This window comes from Conger conger, chromosome 14 (genome assembly GCF_963514075.1).
Source record: "Conger conger chromosome 14, fConCon1.1, whole genome shotgun sequence".
Classification (NCBI taxonomy): domain Eukaryota; kingdom Metazoa; phylum Chordata; class Actinopteri; order Anguilliformes; family Congridae; genus Conger; species Conger conger.
In genome coordinates, this window is record NC_083773.1 from 27,283,134 (window position 1) to 27,303,133 (window position 20,000).

Below are 20,000 nucleotides of genomic sequence, written 5' to 3' on the forward strand. Positions count from 1 at the left end.
TCTGCACCAGAGTAGGAGATTCCCCCGTCGGAGGCTGAAGACATGAGGCCTTTTAGCTGATCTCTTCTGTTTACGCATCGGAATGCTGGAGACGGGTGTTGTATAGCGGGCGACAAGCTCCCTTTCGCTGGAAAAGGGGAGGGCCAAACCACACGCTTTGATTGCACTCTCAAACTGACTCATTTATTTTGCAAAGCGCAGTCATTTCGCCTCAGAAGTGCCTTCCTCAAAGTGTGGTTTGCCCTTTCTCTCAGAGTAGGTAGAGACCTGTTGCACAGATGACGGAGGTCCTGCTAGAGTGGGGGTTCAGACAGGAAGGGTAGGAGTTGGGGGTGCGTAGTGTGCTGGGGACTTCCTGCAGTATTGGGGGAGGTGGATAATCAAGATTTCCTTCTCTTGTACCCAAGTGAAGGCATGGAGCCATTATGCATCAAAGCTTTGTTTCCCACTGTAAACCTTCAAAACGACTTGCCCAATCACACATCAGCTAACAAACTGCCATTGTTAGACACACACATATTAAGATAGCAAGCAAGATGCCTAGGTTTTATTTAAGCGTGCTAGCCATCTGAGCAAAGAGACCATGGAGAAAACCTGGTGAATTGTGACCCTTTTGCCGTCCCATACACAGCTTGCCACATTTGTGGATCGATAGCTGTTTGTGTGTGGATTGCACAGGAACTGCGGAAGGAAATAAAAAAATAAAAAAGGAAACTTACAAACTCACACCACTCGCACACGTGTCACTTGACCCACAAATGCAGATTCTGCACTTTGATATTTGGGGGTTATGTTACACACTTTTGTGAATAATATTACGACTAATCTCTCTCCATGAAGGAGGCTGCAGGGCTGGAGTGAGAGCTTTGTGTGAGGATTAATCCAGACAAAGCTTGGGCCTTTTTGTTTATTTTATTTATTGTCCTTGAAATGTGATAGAATGCCTTTGTATATATATATATATATCATTTTAAATAACCACAGGAATGCAATTAGTTGCTTGTTTTTATGCTCCTAGACTTGTAATTAGGCGTAGTTTATGGTTTTGTGTACACAATCATGAACTTCCCCCTCATTTCTTAATGAAGCATTTTAGGGCATTTTAGTATTTGAAAGAGATGAGACCATTTGCTTTTTTTGGTTGTTTATGGGGGTGGGTTGGTTCCAATTCAGAGAAATGGCAATAGTAAATGTAACTATATATTTAGATGGAGATGAAACCCACACATGTTGCCTTATTAGATGCCCCAGAAATTGCAATGAGATTTGAAGCGATACCCAATATCATTTAGCTTGACTTACAATTGAAATATCGCATCTGTAAGTTTGCTTTATCCCTTTGTCCCTCAATTGTCCAACCCATCCCCGGTGAAAAATCCTGCTACCACCATCTTGAAAAACCAGCTACCAGCTGTTATAAAATATGGCTTGAGCTGGTCAAATCATGTTGAGTATGGAGCTGGTCTGCCTGGTCAACTAGCTTGTTTCAAAACCAAGCTTGAGCTGTTTATTTTCAGCAGGGATGACACAGGAGAAAACGAGACAAAACTAACTGAAGACGCTATTAAATCAAGATTGTTTAGGGTGCCGCTGTTGAATAGAGGAACACAAACATTGGCATTAGCATGACAGTCTAACGGTATCATGGTTTGAATTCTGAGCAGTGTGGACCATATCGTGCGTTGTAGTGCAGCGGAGTGGGATGAACTTATTTTGGATTGTTTCTATTTCTGGTGCAGATCAAACAAACAAAATGTTTTTTGAGGGATTTTTGTGGGTTACCTCTACGGAGGATTGCACTTTCCAACTTTGTATGTGTGTTTTGCAGAGGACGTGTACTGTACAATGAACTAAAGGCTTTTGTGCTGTGGGCGGGTGGGTGGTGAGCATCGTGTTTAGAATCCGGCCCCCCCTATCCGCCCTTGTTGCACTGGTATGAGACGGGATTCCATTTTTGCTAATGTAAATCCAATCTTAAACGGAGTAACCCAAAATATCGGTCGGCTTTCCTGGCTTTCCAAAATGAAGGCTCGGTGCCACCATCCCCAGCTAGTCCATTTGCATGGCGCATCGTTATGTAATTTTGCCGTTTTTAAAATACTATTGCGGAGTGGAATCGCTCAAGCTTGGAGTCCTTGGCAGGATAATTCTTACTCTGCACCTCCTTCGCACTTTGCGGTCTCTTAGCGGGAAGAACGTCTCTTCGCAAATCAACAGAAAGGTTTGGATGCACAATGCCTAGCTCTATATACACTTAGTGAGCACTTTATTAGGTATTTATTAGACTTATTTTTTAGACGTCTGCTGCTGCAGCCTATCCACTTATGAAGTTTGACACGTTGTGTGTTCAGAGATGCTCTTCTGCATACCACTGTTGTAATGTGTGGTTGTTTGCGTTACTGTCACCTTCCTGTCAGCTTTGACCAGTCTGGCCATTCTCCTATGACCTCTCTCATTAACAAGGCATTACTGGCTGCAGAACTGCTGCTCACTGGATGTTTTTGTTTTTTGCACCAAACTCTAGAGGCACCACAATCATTCCACGGTCAAAGTAACTTGGATCACATTTTTCCCCATTCTGATGGTTGATGTGAACATTAACTGAAGCTCCTGGCCCTGTCTGCATGATTTTGTGCATTGCACTGCTGCCACATGATTGGCTGATTCGATAATCGCATGAATAAGTAATACGTTCCTACTAAAGTGCTCAGTGAGTGTAGAATTGGCTTTTCGATTTCTTTTCATGTATTTCTGTTGTGGGGAAATGTGGCATGCCATTTATTTTTTAATGCATATTACTTTTAAAAGAGAAGAGATAGTCATACTATGGGGTGAAAAGACAAAGACATAAGTCTAAAGCACTAAAGGATCACTTTAAATGCATGTCAAAGATTATTTTAGAGGTACAGTAACGTAACGGCTTGTTACCAGCTGCTAGTGTGAGTTGCAGAGGAGTGAGTGTGGGACTCTGAGTGGGTGGGGCTTCATAAGTGGCCGCCTACTTGCCAAAAGTGCTCCCAAGGATACCGCTATCCTTGGCTGTAAGAAAGACTGTTTACTTGATGTTGTAACTTGAAATGTTCCTCTTGTTAACTTGATCTAAACCAATCAAATCTTTGCTGAGGACCTAGACTAGTTGTATAGCGCACAAACAAATGAAAGCGTTGAGAAAGAAGTGTAGACAGACCCATGAGATCAAACGTTTCAGTATTGCGTGGGACGAGGTCAGATAGGAGGAAGGATGGATAGCAGAAACAAGGATAAGTCCAATAACAATCAAAGTAATTAAAAACAAACAACACGGTTCTTAAAATGGGCTGTTTGATGATAATAAATGAATATCACAATATATGCACTTAGATTGATAAAGAGATAAAGAAGGTTTTTATACACATACACACACAAATATTAAATGATATATAGTGTCTGTGTGTCAGATGTGTTTGAGCGGGATTTGGATTTGTTGATTAGGTGATTAGGCCTTTATGATGGGGGTGGAGTTTGGAAGTCATAAATTGGTTGGGGGGGCGTTGCTTCGTTTTGGCAGCAAATGTCCATTGTTCTCTTTACCCCAGTCAGTCAATTTGTATTTTTCTATGCTGGGAGCAGTTATAGAAATCCCTTTCACGTTTAAAAAAACACATCTTACAGTGTGTGAACTGTGAAATCAATCCCCCAAAATTTGAGAAGGAGAGTCTTAAATACCAGATCATTTATCTGGGAATTTTATTTCAATGTCTTTAATACTCTGTGAGAAAGGAAGGAAAACAAACAACAAAAAACCTCTTTACCTCAAATGATAAATGCCTCATGTTTTCTGAAGAAAGAAATGTGTGGATTTGAGCTTTGTTCATTTTGCCTTTAGTTTGAAGGTGTGGAGGGAGTTATGAGACAGCCAGAGATTCATTGTAAAATAGTCTTGCATTTGTGTTTCTTTTTCTATGTCTAACAAATTATTTGAATAAAGTAATATTGGTTATAAAATGATGGAAACGATAGTTTCGTAGCTTCTCAGTTGGGCTCCTGTTCATCCTATCGATGTTATTTGACTTGTACCATCTCCTAATTGTTTGTGATCATTACAAGGTTTGCCTTAAAGATGAAGGTTGAATCCCTGTGTATAATAACTGTGAAAAAGGCGAACCTAAAATTATGAATGGTATGCAAGAGCAAGTGGCATGGTGGCACGAATGTAGTATGGTAACTACTTGTGCGAAACATTTCATTTAACCCCAAAAGGGCTTATTTTAAATTCTGACATTTTGTGTGATACTGCGGTGCTGTTAACGCTTAAATTTTTGGTGTGGCGTAAGTGCTTCGTCGTAACCACGCGGATGAAAAATGGTTACCGTAAAATCTCTACATTTTCAGTCATCGATCACACAGACGAACGCTGCAGGTTTAAAAAGTAGATTACGCGGTGGTAACAGGCTATGAATATGGCAGAATGACACCTCAGAAATGTCATAGGCTTTTGCATATCTACAGTTCTGAAGTACTTGGTAATTTCAGTATTCTGCCTTTATCCACATTGTCCTGTAGTGTACCTCAACATTGCTGTTCCGTTGAAATATTTCCTGTGAATATTTCTGCGTATTTCAATGGAAATAATGAGGAAAACTATCTGTCTAAACCAAATGGCACGTGAAGTAAATGCGCGTAACTGCCAAAGATTTGATGACTGTCCTTGTAGCGGGGTTGACCTGGGGCACGTGGTTGACATCTAAATTCACCCCAGTCTGACGAAAGTATAGCCACCGCCCAACGCCCCGCAACCCCTTTACACGGTTTCTCTCTTCTACCTCCATGGAAACCTGCCATTGGGATGCCTGATTGGTCGCTGATTTGAATTGGCGTGGATTAGAGTTTAACTTCAGGCTGTGAAGGAACTGGATGGAGAGGAATCGGGCAGTGATGTGAATGTGAATGCGACTGCTAACCTCTACACCCATCCAAAGAATTCCAAGGGTCTGTTTAATCTCATGGTCTTTAAGTGGTGACCTTCCTACTGAAGCCCACTCATTGTTTCTATTGGATACAATATAACAAACATCATACAATTCATACAGTTAACCTGCTACAACCAACAATGTATTTCTTCAATCGAGATCAAACTCGTAATATTTTGTTTTATCCTCGCCTACCTGCTTTTGTTGTACCAGACCATGGGATGACTTGCACCTCAAAAATCTCATAAGCTTTAAAATTTCTATAGCTTTCCCATCCCCCCCTTTAAAAAAAAGTAAACTCAGCTGTGTGCTAAGTCTGAGCTGTTGTTCCATTTTATAGGTCAAAGCTGTTCTGCAAGGGCTTCTCACTTTTGTGACACATGAGCCATCCTTCTGTTAAGATTTTGATGTTATATTTCAGAATTACAGATGTAAACAGCCAAAATGACAGGAGGAAAAATATAACTTTTGGGATTGGATCTAATTATTGAGCTACAAGGTCCTGATCAGCGTAATTACACCATTGTAAGAGCAATACAATTTTGCTTGTACACTAATTAGGAATATTAGGAAGGTAGAGGTATATTACTAATTTGAATTCAAGAGTGCTTTATTAGCCTTTAGACGGGGTGGTCAAAATCTACTCGTAATGAATCAATGGTTTGCTTTACTGATATTTTTTCGAACATATCCCAAATATATACTTGGAAAAAGAATTCAAGACATTGCAACTACTTTCTCCGTTGCCAATGAAGCGCAATGGTATATGACATTTGTAAGGTTTCTTAATATATAGCGTCAAGACTGTAGGCTCCCGCAGATTCAGTGACTTAACACAAATTTATGAAGAGTTTACAGCAAGGTCCGCTTCCTGTCTTTCTGGCTTAGTGACCATAGTGAGGGCATTGCTTAAGACCAGTGGTCATCCAGTGTCTTTCAGCGTTGTGCAACACTGGATGACAACAACGAAGAATATTTATTAGCCGTGTTGCATGTGATTATGGGACAGGTTGCAATGGACTCCCCCCATCCTTCTTTTTAGCATTTGTACAGTAGCTTTTAAATCAAAAGCATACTTTGTACTCCTTTTCAGACCACCCTTGTACAAAAGATACCCTTTTATTTTGTTACTGATGTATAAAATTCCAAAGTGCAATATGTCCTCAATTCTTTTGTGTTTTTTTGTTCTATATCTCTGTGAATGTTTGTTTTTATAAATCTTCCTTGGATTTATCTGTTCTGGATTGCTATGTGTATTTGTGTTACCCTGTTATTACCATTCTTTAACCTATTTTTTCCTCCCTTTCTGTGAATGGTGTGGATCGCTTTAAATAAAAATTCAAAGAATAAAAAATTTAAAAAAAGACTACTACTGCAGAGCCTTTGTATATGTAACATACTGTAATTATATATTTGTGTAATGGACAAACTACTGTAAGTTTTGTACTGTATTGGCAGAAGGTCTATTCCAAATAAATACAAGAACTTTACAGGTTTTCTGTGGTATTTTATGCAAGTGCATAAGCCAATATCCTTTTAGGAGGTAATATGCAAATTGCAAATGTCCAGCTACAACTACATTCATAAGATCCACATAAATTTCACTTCCATCAGTGAAATACCTATATTATTAAACCTATATTTTCAAATGGAAAGGTAGGTTGTCAACAGCAGAATTCACTCTGATATTTGAGTGATTGCCAAGATATGAAGTTATAAATTGAAAACATAGCCATAAACAACTGCAGTAATCCACAAATGTGCAGCTCAGAGCATTTCAAATTATGCTATGTTATGCTGGCATAGTCCTCTATGGTCTTTTTTTTACCATCTTTGAAAGGGCCATGTCTACATCCTGGAGAGCATTCTTGATCGAACAGCTGAATTCTTCAGTATTCCACTCAAGCGGTCTTCTTGCTATTGCTGAGCTCACTAATGCTTTTTTGCTTTTTAACAATGTTCCAAGCAGTTGATGTTGACACACCCAATGTGTTGGCGATGACTGATCAATTCATTCAGATTTTTCAGCCTCATGGTGGCCTGCCACACCGGTATTGACATTTATTTTTGACCCATTCTATCATAATCAGTCGCGACAGACAATTTCACATAAATCAATATTTGGCCATTTTAGGTTGTCATTATTTTGTAGAATAGCTTGGCTTTCAAAATCTGCATGTCTTAATGCCAAATTCAGACAAACGTAACACCAGGGTTGTGCATTGTTTGGAGGCTAACTAGCTTGTCACCGTTCACCAGTCACCACACATGCATTCGTGGCTATATGTTAATGCATTTGCTTTCATGGTCTGTATGTCTTAATGTCAAGCGCAAATGTTCAGATTCCAAATTCAATGTTTAGGAGCACAGCGCCAAATTTTGCTGGTCACACCCCACAAAACACAGCCTCTAAAAATGGCAAATGTCCATTGCACAAAATGGCTAATTAAAAGCAATTGGCAGACCTTTAATTCTCACTCCAGTCCTTAAGGATCAAGGAGAGGTATGCAGGCTGGATATAGCCATTCAAAATTGTCTAATGCGTATCAAATTCAATGACACATGCATCCAGGTTTCACTGACTTTTATTTCTGTTTGTGTACAAACATGTACATGATCTTCAAGGTGGTCCACATCACATGGGCTTTGGAGGAGCTCTTGGGGCCCCACCCTGTGAAAGTGAAATGGAACGGTTTAAAATCAACAGAAGCCTACCATCTCATTACATTACATACAGTTGATTAGACTAAACAGGAGACAATCCTCCCCTGGAGCAATGCAGGGTTAAGGGCCTTGCTCAAGGGCCCAAGGGCTGTGCGGATTGTGGCTACACCGGGGATCGAACCACTGACCTTGCTGGTCCCAGTCATGTGCCTTAACCACTACGCTACAGGCCGCCCACGTTTGATGCAAACTGCAGCATGACATATTTGGGCATTCAGATGGTAAACTACTCAATGACCTTTCCTGTCCTGAATCCCATTCACAATTGCACATCTTTCATCTTGTTTGCTTTACTCCGTATCCTTCAAAACTTCTCAGAGGATTTAAACCAGCGGTGCCCAATCATGTGCCACAGAGGGCCCCAAGTATGCAGGTTTTCATTCCAATCAATCACTCAACCTGCCGATTTCACAAATTAACATCTTCAGCCGGACACAAGGGAGCTAAAATCAGCATGTGAAGTGATTGGTATGAATGCCTGATCAAATGTAATATCCTCAATCTGGGAGTAGTTGTCCAAAACGAGCATAGATGGCCACAGAAAGCCTTCACCCACACTGAGGAGTGGACGCCCCGGACCTAAAGCAACATTCTGGCTAATTATGCAATTGGCTTCCAAGGCTACAAGCCAGTTAGCACCCGCAGTGTCTGGATCTGATTCAGATGCTTCACCTAAACATGCCACTTTAGCACCCGCAACCCACTTGAGTACTTTGGCCATGGCCCACCCTGGATCAGTCTGTTGCTCCTTTTTCATTGCAGTCCAATTTGACCCCTCACAACAAACCCATAGTGCTGGGAAACAAAGTCAGGAGCGCGCACGAGCGGCCGCATACGTACGCTGGGCCTGAAGCGGGGCGGAGGGGTGCGGTCCTTCCTGGCCTCGCGGGAGCGGTTCCTCACCACTTTGCTGTGGATAGCGCAGCTCACACAGTAATGGAGCTTCACGTACAGCTTGGGCAAAACGTAGGCTGGAAAAGGGCAGAAAACAAGGGTCAAGACTCACAGCACAGCTGTTTTAAGGAGCCTGTTCAACCACTTTATTTTGGACCAACTCTATTCTCAACTCCTTGTTGGACACTTACGTGCTCTGCAACAATTAATAAATATTACCCAATTAATACAGCCACCTGAGTGGCTTAAGAATAAGGTAGACAATTTCATGTTGCAACATGAAGTGAAGAAAAAAGAAAAAATGGCATGGGACTCTAGATTCTCTAATTCTAGATTTGATCAAACCCAAAACTCAAAGGCAGGGTGACATGAATACATAGCTGCCAACTCTCACGCTTTGGGCGCGAGACACACACACGCACATGCAAATACGTGGGTCTCACGCCCAAAGCGAGAGAGTTGGCAGCTATGTGAATACCCCATTGCACAAAAGTAGCAGTGCACATAAGTATATTAGTACTGGAATGGCAATCTGGGCTGTGATCAAAAAGGAAAAACACAGGAACAAAAAGTATGCTTAGTCCACTCTATGGTTGTGTTTGAAACCGCATACTTACCCCCAACTATGTACAGATATTACTTCTTTTAAGTATTCAATGTTCTACCCGCTTAAACTAGACCTTCACACACCATTCTATACACAGCAACTGGAAAATGATTGCTGGAAAACCTACTAGTAGACAAGTAGATGACAAACCACACTATAAACTGAACAAGGGTGGAACTCACAGTCAAATACGCTGGCCTCGGAGATATCCCTAACGGCGGCAGCCTCTACGATGTTCCTAATGACAAACTTCTTGATGGCTTTGTCCTTAGGGACACATCGGGCACAGTTGGTGCAGCGGATGGGCTGGACATGTCCACGTCCCTTCTTGGCACGGCCGTTGTTCCTTCTCTTTTTGGTCTGTAATAGCAAAGATGTGAACTTAAAACTCGCAAGTACGTACTTAGCCAGCCGTGGCCAAGCTAGCTACTATTAGCCAAGACCTATAGAAATATGGAACATTTGAAATTAGCGAAGTTATTGCAATTTATTAGCTAGCTAGTTTCTATGACAGCGCGTACGGCCAATTTACTAATAAAAGGATGTTCAGATTGCTTCTTACTTGTGGAGCTTGCTAGCTAACGAATTTAGCTAGATCGGTTAAATCTGACATTACGCTTTGCAGCCTACAGCTCAATCCCAATCTTTAAATATTTGATAACGTGTTGGGAAATAGTACGAACATATAACGTGGAATTTCATGGAACGCGACACCAGTAGCATTAGCTAGTTACCTTATAACGCCGCAAAAAGTGTTGGGCCTGGCTGTGTCCGACCCGTCAATGCCACGCGCTCGGCATGATTCTCAGGCTAAGAGGCTAACAGCTAACACTTCTCCCGTGTCGCTTTAACGATTAACAAACCGTCTTTCAAATAATATTTCCTCATTACGGACTCGTTTGATAATGCGTACATCAATATAGAAAATTCAAAATACATTTGGGTATCAAATAGAATATAATCGCCGTATTTTAGCAAAGCACATTTCTGCGTCAACAGCACTCACCATATTGAATTGGAGAAAGAAAAGAGGACCGGTAACCGCAGCACCGTCTTATTTATACCCTTCATCCGCCGACCAAAAAATCGTAGTTTATTAGAAGAACAGGGCACAAATATATGTTTATTAATTAAATATTGAAACTTAAAGAAATAACACACCCATAAACCGTACTTTGCCTCCTGTTGTAACTGTAGGATTAGAAGTGGGGTCTATTTTGTCTCGGAATAGGTATAATTTCAGTTGGCGTCATATGTCGCTATCCCATAATCCACCACATCTGACGAAAACGGCCTTTGGTGTGGTGTCAAAATGTAACCTGTTTGTAACCGTCATGGAATTTGGGGGATAATTTGAGTAACACCGGCTTACAAGTTTTTAAATGTTCACATATATGCACAGAAATACTGTTAACTAAAACATGTGTAAAGTAGTCTGATTCATGAATGATTCAATGGAATCAAATTCTTTAAAAAAAAAAGAGGGATTTTTGATCATTCCTGTATGTATGTTCGGAGTCATTATCCAATCAACCCATCACCAAGTCTCAGCTTCCTAGCATACCGTAGACAGTCAGCCAAAATTTCCTGGTACTTTGTTGAATTAATTGTGCTATTGATGTGCCTTAAATAGTGGCGCTGGGCCACTGGCAGCAAAGTATATCCAAAGCATCAATGATGCACCGCTATATTATTTATTCTGTGTTCCCCATTCCATAGACTTACATTTTTTAAATTATTGCCCTTACAGTGCTAACCGTATGTAGCATATGTTTATATATTTTTGTACCAATTACCAGACTTGTGATGGTGAATTAATCAGTTATTTGGCTTTTCCCATGCTAATTTTTATTCTCTAGTGCAGGGGTCACCAACACGGTGCCCGCGGGCACCAGGTCGCCCCCAAGGACCACATGAGTCGCCCGCAGGCCTGTTCTAAAAATAGCACAACTCACTAGTGATCTGCATCTAAAATTGAATTTTATTCTGTTGCTATTTTTTTTAATCACACTTGCATTTATATAGATTTAAAAATGACAATATCTTAAAATGTTTATTATACATAAAGTTTAGATAAGTTTAGGTGAACTCTGACCTACTCTAGTTCAAAGGTCAGTATTGTGCGCGTGACAAAACAAACTGGTGGCCCTTAGTATGACTCAGTACCCATGAAGTAGCTCTCAGTTTCAAAAAGGTTGGTGACTCCTGCTCTAGTGGAACAAGAAGTGGTGGAATGACACAGTATAGTTCCTTTCGACCAAGATTAAGTAAATAAAGTAGAATGCTATTTCATTTTGCTTGATTTTATTTACAATAATATTTAAAAATGAATAATTGGTTTGGGTTCCATTGGCAGTTTTCATCGCACATGCAAAGAAAAGCACATCCAGTGTGGAAAAGGAAGATGCTCTTAAATGGTGAAATTAGAAAACGAATTAGCCCTGGTTACTGTCAAGCCAAAACTCAACAGTAATATTCATATGAAGCTTTTTAACCAACAATTTAAACAGTAGAACAAATGCCAAATGACAGGTTATTTCCCCTGATCATTGGCTTTATTTACCATATTGAGAACCCTAAGCAGTGCAGTGCAGATACACAGAAGACGGAGAATAGACAAAAAACAATCCAATAATACTATAGCTAACAATATTTGAACGCTGAAATTCCAAGTATAATATTTCAGACACTTCACATTAATTCGTTTCAAACGGGCACCCTTCAGACTTGGATGACCTGAAACGTGGTATTGTATTTAGTTCCGCCCGGTCTTGAAATTACCCCTTTGGTCGCTGTAAACCTTGTATGTCATCTTCAGCGACGTCAGAAAGAGCGCTACAGGCATGTGCGTACTTGCGTCACATGAGCGGACCCAAAATGTTACACCCCCTTCGGTATAGCTGTTGCCATGAGCGACTGGATGCAAACTCTGCAGTACGGGAGTTTAGTACATCAGTGGGATCAGGTAAGATAATTCAAAATAAATGTGCAAACGAATCATACTTTAGCTAAAAGTATAAAATATATTTTATGGAAATTTTTCAGCTCAGCGACCGTTATCGAACCCACCTAGTCAGTACATTTATATTAGCGAACGATATAGCTAGCTACAAGGCACTGCAAGCCATCCATAATGAGAATCAAGCATAACCGGATTGTCGCGGTTTACAAAAAATGAACTAGCCTATCTATTGTAAGGAGTCAATTTGTGAGAATTATTTCACTTTGCAAGAAAAATATAACTTTAAATAATTCAGTTATTTTATTATTGAAATAAGTTCATTATAAGGGACATTACACCAATTCCACAACATATTAAATGTATCTGTACATCATATACACTCAGTGAGCACTTTATTCGGTATTTTATTTTTATTTTTGAGACTTATTAAGCCTTCTGCTGCTGTAGCCTATCCACTTAGAGGTTTGACACATTATGTTTTCAGAGATGCTCTTCTGCATACCAATGTTGTAATGTGTGGTTATTTGCATTACTGTCAGTTTCTGAGATACTCAATCCACCCTGTATGGCACCAACAATCATTCCACAGTCAAAGTCACACAGATCACATTTCTTCCCTATTCTGACATTAGGTCTGAAAAATAGCTGAACCTCTTGACCACATTTGCACGCTTTTATGCATTTAGTTGTTACCACATGATTAAATATTTGCATTAACAATCTGGTCTACAGGTGTACCTGAGTTATCACTGAGTGTATATCAATAGTTATTGGAAGTGAAGTTATATTTGAGGAACATTTAACATGATTATATTAAACATATAGCTAAATTAAAAGCATGCAATTCTTTCAATGCACTATATGCACATTCAGTATACTGCTCAGGGTCTGCCAAAAATACCACCACACTATTATACATTGAAATGTTTATTTAAAGAGATTTTAAATATCACCACACTGGTATATGGCTTCCAAAAACATAAATTCAAATCCCATAGTCAAAATTCAGTATTGCCAGTCTTTCTTCTACTTTTCAGTGAACGAGGGGTTTGGAGTGTAAGAAAGGCCTCAGGCGGAGAGATACCCAGACACCTGACTGTGACAGGAGGGGGACGAGGTGGCCATGCCGAAGAAGGGAGGGAAGAAAGGTGGCGGGGGGAAGCTAGCGGCGATGACGGAAGAGGAGAGGCTGCTCTTCACGCAGCAGAAAGCCGTGGCGGAAGAGGAGATGTCCAAACGAAAGGAAGACATGCTCACCCAGTTCCTCAAGGTGAGTCCCCAGGTCTACAGGAGCGTCTGCACGTTCCTCAGACTGCCCCTTCAGCTCCAGTTTTACTCACACTCCATTCCGCATGAAAGTTGAAGATTCATTCTCACCTACATTTTTCCTGCTGAGCATTACATCTTGTCTGGGAAGGGCAAGGGTACTGGCTTTGTTTCTATCAAGGTCTTGTCTGAAGACCATAGTTGAATCTGTAGGTCGATAGCACTTCTGAGCACAGAAGGGAAATGTGGGTACAGGCTGTTGCTGTAGCCCAGATGATTCACATAAACAAGGTTTGGAACTTTCATTTAACCACTGTTGCCCCCCCTCGCCCCTTCCCATTGCCCCCATCCCTCCAGGATAAACTTCGAAAGGAAGAGCACAACAGTGTGGTGAATCAGCACAAGCTGACAGAGAGGTGGAGGGCAGTGTTCCGGCAGACTCGAGCACAGGATCTGCGCAAGGACATTGAGATCCTCAGCCAGACATTTGAGAGGGTGCTGGACCGCAAGGACAGCGTCATCAAGGTGAGGGGCTGTTCAGATGGTGTTGTGACCCCTCAACAGTTTCATTTTAAAATCGCAGTTGGTGGAGTCGGGGAACCACTGTGTCTCTGTGTGCCACAGGTATGTGCACACAGCAAAGAGGATGTCTCCCAATGGCATTTCCTCTCACTTGCCTTTTCATCTCTCACATCTCCACAAAATGGCTGACAAAAATGGCAAGTCGTCATTTGAGGGCATACTGATAGTGAATAAGGACCATCCATCTTTCCATGACTAAGTGTACATGCACATCTATTGTTGTTCCTCCAATATCCCAGGATACCTTCTGTATGATATCAATCAGTTCCTCTGGCTCTCTTAGTGGTGTGATTGCACCAACTCTCTCACTTTCCTGTGCTGCAGTGCCTGCTGGGTGACCTCACAGAGTCAAAGCAGCAATCGGACCTCGTGCTGCGCTCCTACCTGCAGAATGTGGACCTCCTCCTGGACCTGCAGGGTAGCAGGCTGGCTTTCCACAACCAGGATATGAAGACTAAGCTGGATGAACTCAAAGCTGAGTTCAACACTGAAAGGTAGGGCTGCAGCAGTGTAAGTCCACACAAAAAATTAAATTAATCTAATTATCTAATTAAACTAATGCTAGATTTGTTTACGTTTGCTCATTTCTCTACACAATTAATGTGAATAACTAACTGATATTCACATTATTTGTATCTTGAATGTTTTAACAATGCTCTTTCTGACTTGCTTGAAGTGCTCGTTGTGACTTGCTTGAAGAGTGGAGCTATTAGGAGTTATATAATAAGGGCTGCTGAGGGCCTCATGATGTTAAGGCACTGCCCTGGTGTAAAATTTAGCTATGACCAGCTTGAAATACCAGCTACCAGCTGTTTCAAAACATATCCTGAGCTGGTGAAACCATGTTGAGTATGGAGCTGGTCTAACTGGTCAACCAATACGTAGTGTGTCGATGAGCTCCATGTTGTGCAAAGTTTACCAGGTCGGTAAACAGGCACTGTTTGGAGTTTATCCCTTTGTCTGTGCATTGCTGAGGCGTGAGGACAACGCAGCTGAGGCTGATTCTGGCCCTGGGCCCTGTGTGTGAACAGGGAGCAGATCATGGCCCTGCACAAGCAGGACTGCATTTACCTGGAGGACGTGCGCATCGGCCTGGACCAGCGCTATGCTGCGTTGGACAGCGAGGCCCAGCGCGAATACCAGAGCAACCGCGATGACATCAAAAACAGGGTAATGTCGGGTAACACGGCGATGTGAGGAACCACACCCAAAGCACACCGCTGGTAGCCTATGAATTGACCTGAACTGCAGTGGAACTGCTGCACCTGCTCCCGAAGCAGAAACACTTCACTGAACTTGATTCGACTTCATCATGTTCCACTTTCAGAGATGAACACAACATGTCTACCATGAGGCTGTAGGGTGTACACGTACCCAGCTACCACAAAACATAGCGCTGATTCTGTGTGTGCTGATGTGCACCCTCCCAAACTTACACAGGACCTCACAGTGATGGGACAGGCCTTCAGCTATGTTTGGCATTAAATACTTGAGGAATTAGATGTTTCGCTTCATTCTAGATGAGTAAAAAGGTGCAAACAGAAGTGACCGTCGATTGTCCAGTTGCCGAGTGCTGTAATGATGGCTAGTTACAGTGTGAGACCAATTCCTAAATATGTCTCACTTCTGGTTACACCATAGCACTTCTACGTGCTTTCCAAAGGGCAAAAAACATATTTCATAATATTATTTTGAGTGAATGCAGTCATCAAGGTGAACATTAGCAGGATGTAGCGAGACGTTTTACACCTTGAATGCACCCATGACACTACAGTAATATTGCCTAAACACCGCTCTTCGGCCCTCCCTTGCGGCACACGCAGAGCATCGAGGACCGGAACGCCCTGCGGGTGCAGCGGGAGGGCGAGGTGGAGGAGATGTGGAGGCAGCTGCAGGAGGCCACGCGTAGCTACCGCGAGTCCACGGAGGAGCACCGCGTGGCCTGCGAGGCGCTGAGGGAGCGCGACGAGCGCAGCTCCCGTGAGATCGAGGCCCAGATGAAGCGTCTGCAGAAGATCCAGGTGAGGCCTGAGGAGGCGACCTGTTCCTCCGCCCTGGGGCTCTGCTCCCTGTTCCTCTGCCCTGGGGCTCTGCTCCCTGTTCCTCCGCCCTGGGGTTCCACTCCACGCAGCAGCGAGTCAATTACCTTTAAAAAACCTTTCCTCATAACACTGAAACACCGAAAACTGAGCTATGCTGTACCGCAGTCATGTTTGTGTGTCTTCCACAGCCTGGGGGACGATAAATAATAAAACACAAATGCTCTCTCTCCCCCCCCCCCCTCCCAGGAGTCCTGCGCAGCTCTGAGGGCCAGGATGAGCACCATGCAGAGGGAGGGGGAGGCGGCAGCGCGGGACCTGCGAGCCGTGAAGGAAAAGGCCACAGACCGGCGCCTGGAGCTGAAGAAGCAGATGAGCAGCATCCACGCCCAGCAGAGGAGCGCCCTCTCCAGGCTCACCGTGCTTAGCGACAATGCTAACAAGAAGCTCCAGAGCGTCATCAGCAAGGTAAGACCAGGCCAGAAAACAAGGCCAGTGTCCACTTCCTCATTTACCCCAGGTATCACAGTACAGGAATAGGGCAGCCTGTGACTGTACCCACAAATTCAAGCCAAACCACAAGTAAACAGGCCTATGTACATACAGTGCAGTCCATAAGTATGCCACATTTTTTGTTTTCCAATAAATGTCTTAGCAGCCAATTGTCCGTTTGCTTTTGGTCCCTAAAATCGGGGGGACTATGTGTTTTATTTCAACTGTTTGTTTGCTGGAGTACAGAACGAAAACAACAAAAGAATGTGTCACTGTCCAAACACTTACAGACTGTACTGTATGTATACACAGAGACCTGCTTAGGTAAGTAAGTTCAGTAAGCCTGGAACACCTCTCACACTACTGCATGTCCCATAATACAAGGACAACCAGTAAAACGAGTGATTAGACAGGACACACTCGGGAGACCCACATAGTCAGCTTCAAAGGAGGGAGTCATCAATACCACTCATCTGGAAATGATGACTCATCTTATTTCTGAGAAATAGGGCTGTAGTAATTGTTCCGAATCAGTTTATTTGGAATTTTTGCAGGTGTTGTCACATATCACGTAGCCCTGTCTGCAGGTCAGCAAGTGAAGGCAGGTCTTATAACCACAGGAAGCCTGGCAGGAACAGTGGTGCAGTCCCAGTCAGAAAGGGAACAAGCAGCTCCAAACTCTCCTTCTCTCTCTCCCTATATCTATTTTTCTCTCACCCATGGTAAGAGCATGACATGATCTCCCACTCTCCCTCCCCGAGGATTAAAGGTTGACCCCCCCCCCCCTCTCTTTCTCCGGCAGGGTGAGAGGCTGATCAAGCTGGCAGGAGTGTGCCGTAAGCTGGAGACGGAGAGGGAGAGGGTGCAGCCATTTCACAGCTGCTCTCTGAGTGCTGAGGAGCAGCAGCTGGTGAAGGAGAACCAGCTGGAGCCTGCCGTCACTGAGCTGGCCCAGGTGACACGCAGCGACACGGCTCAGATACACACACACTCACGCATGCACGTGTACGTGGACACAGACAAACACACACTCGCACTTGTACTTCTCCAGGTTCACCGACAATATTTACAAACCCTCCCCACTCAAAAAAATGTGTGTATGACACTTTTAGGAAAACTTTCAGCTATGAAACAAAACTGTCACTTTTGAATTGTAGTGGTCAGCCATATTATAATGTAGTCTCATGGCCTTTGGCCCAGTAAGGTGACCCCTGACCATAGTGGAGGGCGGAGACCAGGTTGGTGAGGGAGTGAATGTACCATACATAGATCTGCGTATTCAGATAAACGTGCACATACACATACTCACACACACAACAACAGCAGAAAGGCCTAAAAGGCCTGTTAAACTCACTCATTTTACCTGCCCTAACCACTTCCTCTTCCCTCTCCCTGTGACCCCTGACCCCTGACCCCTGACCCCAGGCCATGCACGACTACGCCGGGCTGGAGGGGATGTGGCAGCGCTGGGCCAAGGTGGAGCTGGAACGCCTGTGTCTGCAGCGGGAGAAGGTGGCGCTCTCCCAGGAGAACCTGCGTCTGCGGACCCTGCTGCGGCAGTACCTGGACGGGCTGAGCGTGAGCGACGCGGCCCTGCGGCAGGACCACACCCTGCTCCACGTGTCCCGCAGCGTGCACAACCAGCGGCAGAGCCAGCGGCAGCGCCCCGCTCGCCAGCAACAGGCCGCACACGTGCTGCAGCACACGCTCTAGGCCTCACCGCCACGGCCCAATGGCTACGTTTCACTGGGGCCTGGAAGGTTGGTGGTTGAAGCCACCCGGTGTAGCCAAAGCTGTTGGGCCCTTGGGCAAGGCCCTAAACCCTTCATTGTTCCAGAGGGATTGGCCACTGCTTAGTCTTATCAACTGTAAGTCGCTTTGGGTAAAAGTGTCTGCAAAATAACTGGAATGTAATGCCATGTAATGTAGAGCGCTATGTTACCAACATACCGTGTGACACAACTGCAACATTCCACACAGGGAACAGGCATAGCAGGAGCACAGAGCTTATCATGGGAACTGAAATTGTTAATCACTCCCATTGGCAGTCATTGGTGTGGGCAGCATCAGCTGATCTGAGCATGGGAGAGCACAGCTGTAATGGACGCTGGAGGCTGCAGGCAACCTCAGAGGCTTGTCTGTCTTTTATCATCATTATTATTATTATTTTATCATTTAATTGTGTGCTGTACATCATGTTGAGCTTTGCTGTTGTTATTGTCATTAGACACAAAATAGCGAGATCATAGGGCCTTTTGGCTTCCAACCATTGGGTTTTCTATACTGGGATCCCATTTCTGTAGCCTTCGCTGCTTTGTCTCATCTAAATAAAGTGATAAGGAGACTGTGCTCTTTTTTTAATGATGAAACAAGCAGTTATTATTGGTGTAGTGACTCCATCGACAGTTGTGAAAAACCCCTATTTGTAAAAAATACATCTACCTACAAAGCCATGACCCCAGGTACCCTCATATCCTTGGTACCCTGCATGCCCAAACTCTGGCTCATAAATTCCCAACCAATCTTCACAAAATGCACAAGAAAACTGAAATTATATGGTTTTTTTTTTAAGTATTCAAATTGTAAGCTTTCAATTAAGTGATCTTCACCACTAGGTGGCAGCAGAAGTTCATGTTGGGCTCCTAAGTGCCATGCTGTGTGGTACTCAGATATGTGTGTGTCAGAGATATTTCTGGGTTTATGATGGATTATTAAGAACCTCAACGTGTATATCCATTCAGAATGGGGAAACTACCGCCACCACATGATCATCCATCCACATTCAGTAAGTCTGATGTTTAATCCACTTAAGTATGATAGGTTGTGGCTCAAATGGAGTCTAAAGCAGAAGTATTTGTAGAACTCCAGGCCTCATGTTGCCTACCTATCTATCTAAACCATCAGAATACTGTGTGTCCAAGTATCGTCAGACATGGGGTGTTCTCCATGACTTCCAAAATCCCGCAAGCACAGCTGCAGTTTTGGGAGGCTGCCATAGTGCCTAGCAGTACAGTGGGGTGCAAAAATGTCATTTCTTTTACTATTTATACATTATTTTAAAAAAGAAAGGGCCCTGTTTGGGAACTCTTTTGGATTAGTCTTTGTTACTTTAAAAAAAAGATGATTACTAAGGCCCAGACCCAGGTGATTTACTTGGTATGGCTTCAATGAGACAGGTCAGTATAATTCCAGGGCTGAACTTTTTATTCTAAAGTATCAGTGGCTTTTCTGTCTGGTGTTGGAGTTCCTCTAAACAGTTGTCCAAGGATTTCAGAATGAAGTCAGTTAATTTCAAGAAGGAGCAGGCTACAAAAACTCTCGTTGTTTCAAACGACTGTGAGAAATATTATTAGAAAATGGAAGATAAATGGAACAGTTGCAGTCAAGGCAAAGTCTGGAAAACCAAGAAAGATTTCAGATAGAATGGCCCGGAAATTAGTGAGAAATGCTTAGAAGAACCCAGACATTCCTTTGGGTCAGTGCCT

The 20,000-nt window shown here is 43.1% G+C and overlaps 2 protein-coding genes across 2 annotated transcripts; one reads left to right on the forward strand and one right to left on the reverse strand.

Annotated features, from left to right (window-relative positions):
- Positions 1–7,518: 7,518 nt before the first annotated feature.
- On the reverse strand, positions 7,519–10,234 carry LOC133109620 (small ribosomal subunit protein eS26). The gene is made up of 4 exons (XM_061219031.1): positions 10,181–10,234; positions 9,357–9,534; positions 8,514–8,644; positions 7,519–7,620 (listed from the first exon to the last, which is right to left on the reverse strand). Exons 1-4 carry the CDS (start codon positions 10,181–10,183, stop codon positions 7,585–7,587), a joined length of 348 nt encoding a protein of 115 aa, XP_061075015.1. The 5' UTR covers positions 10,184–10,234; the 3' UTR covers positions 7,519–7,584.
- A 1,819-nt stretch (positions 10,235–12,053) lies between these two features.
- LOC133109426 (dynein regulatory complex subunit 2-like) lies at positions 12,054–18,228 on the forward strand. Its single transcript, XM_061218749.1, has 9 exons — positions 12,054–12,139; positions 13,174–13,406; positions 13,760–13,927; positions 14,309–14,478; positions 15,016–15,154; positions 15,808–16,005; positions 16,273–16,491; positions 17,318–17,470; positions 17,941–18,228. Exons 2-9 carry the CDS (start codon positions 13,260–13,262, stop codon positions 18,226–18,228), a joined length of 1,482 nt encoding a protein of 493 aa, XP_061074733.1. The 5' UTR covers positions 12,054–12,139; positions 13,174–13,259.
- The last annotated feature ends 1,772 nt before the right edge of the window (positions 18,229–20,000 follow it).

Excerpts from the sequence above, each read along its gene's own strand:
- LOC133109620 (XM_061219031.1), bottom strand. Across the intron at positions 8,645-9,356 it reads CGAGGCCAGCGTATTTGACT|CCTACGTTTTGCCCAAGCTG; the intron begins GTGAGTTCCACC and ends GCCCTTTTCCAG. Across the intron at positions 7,621-8,513 it reads CGCCCCGCTTCAGGCCCAGC|GGTGGGGCCCCAAGAGCTCC; the intron begins GTACGTATGCGG and ends TCACTTTCACAG.
- LOC133109426 (XM_061218749.1), top strand. The coding sequence starts at position 13,260 with ATGCCGAAGAAGGGAGGGAAGAAAGGTGGCGGGGGGAAGCTAGCGGCG. Across the intron at positions 16,006-16,272 it reads AGCGTCTGCAGAAGATCCAG|GAGTCCTGCGCAGCTCTGAG; the intron begins GTGAGGCCTGAG and ends CCCCCCTCCCAG. Across the intron at positions 17,471-17,940 it reads CCGTCACTGAGCTGGCCCAG|GCCATGCACGACTACGCCGG; the intron begins GTGACACGCAGC and ends CCCTGACCCCAG.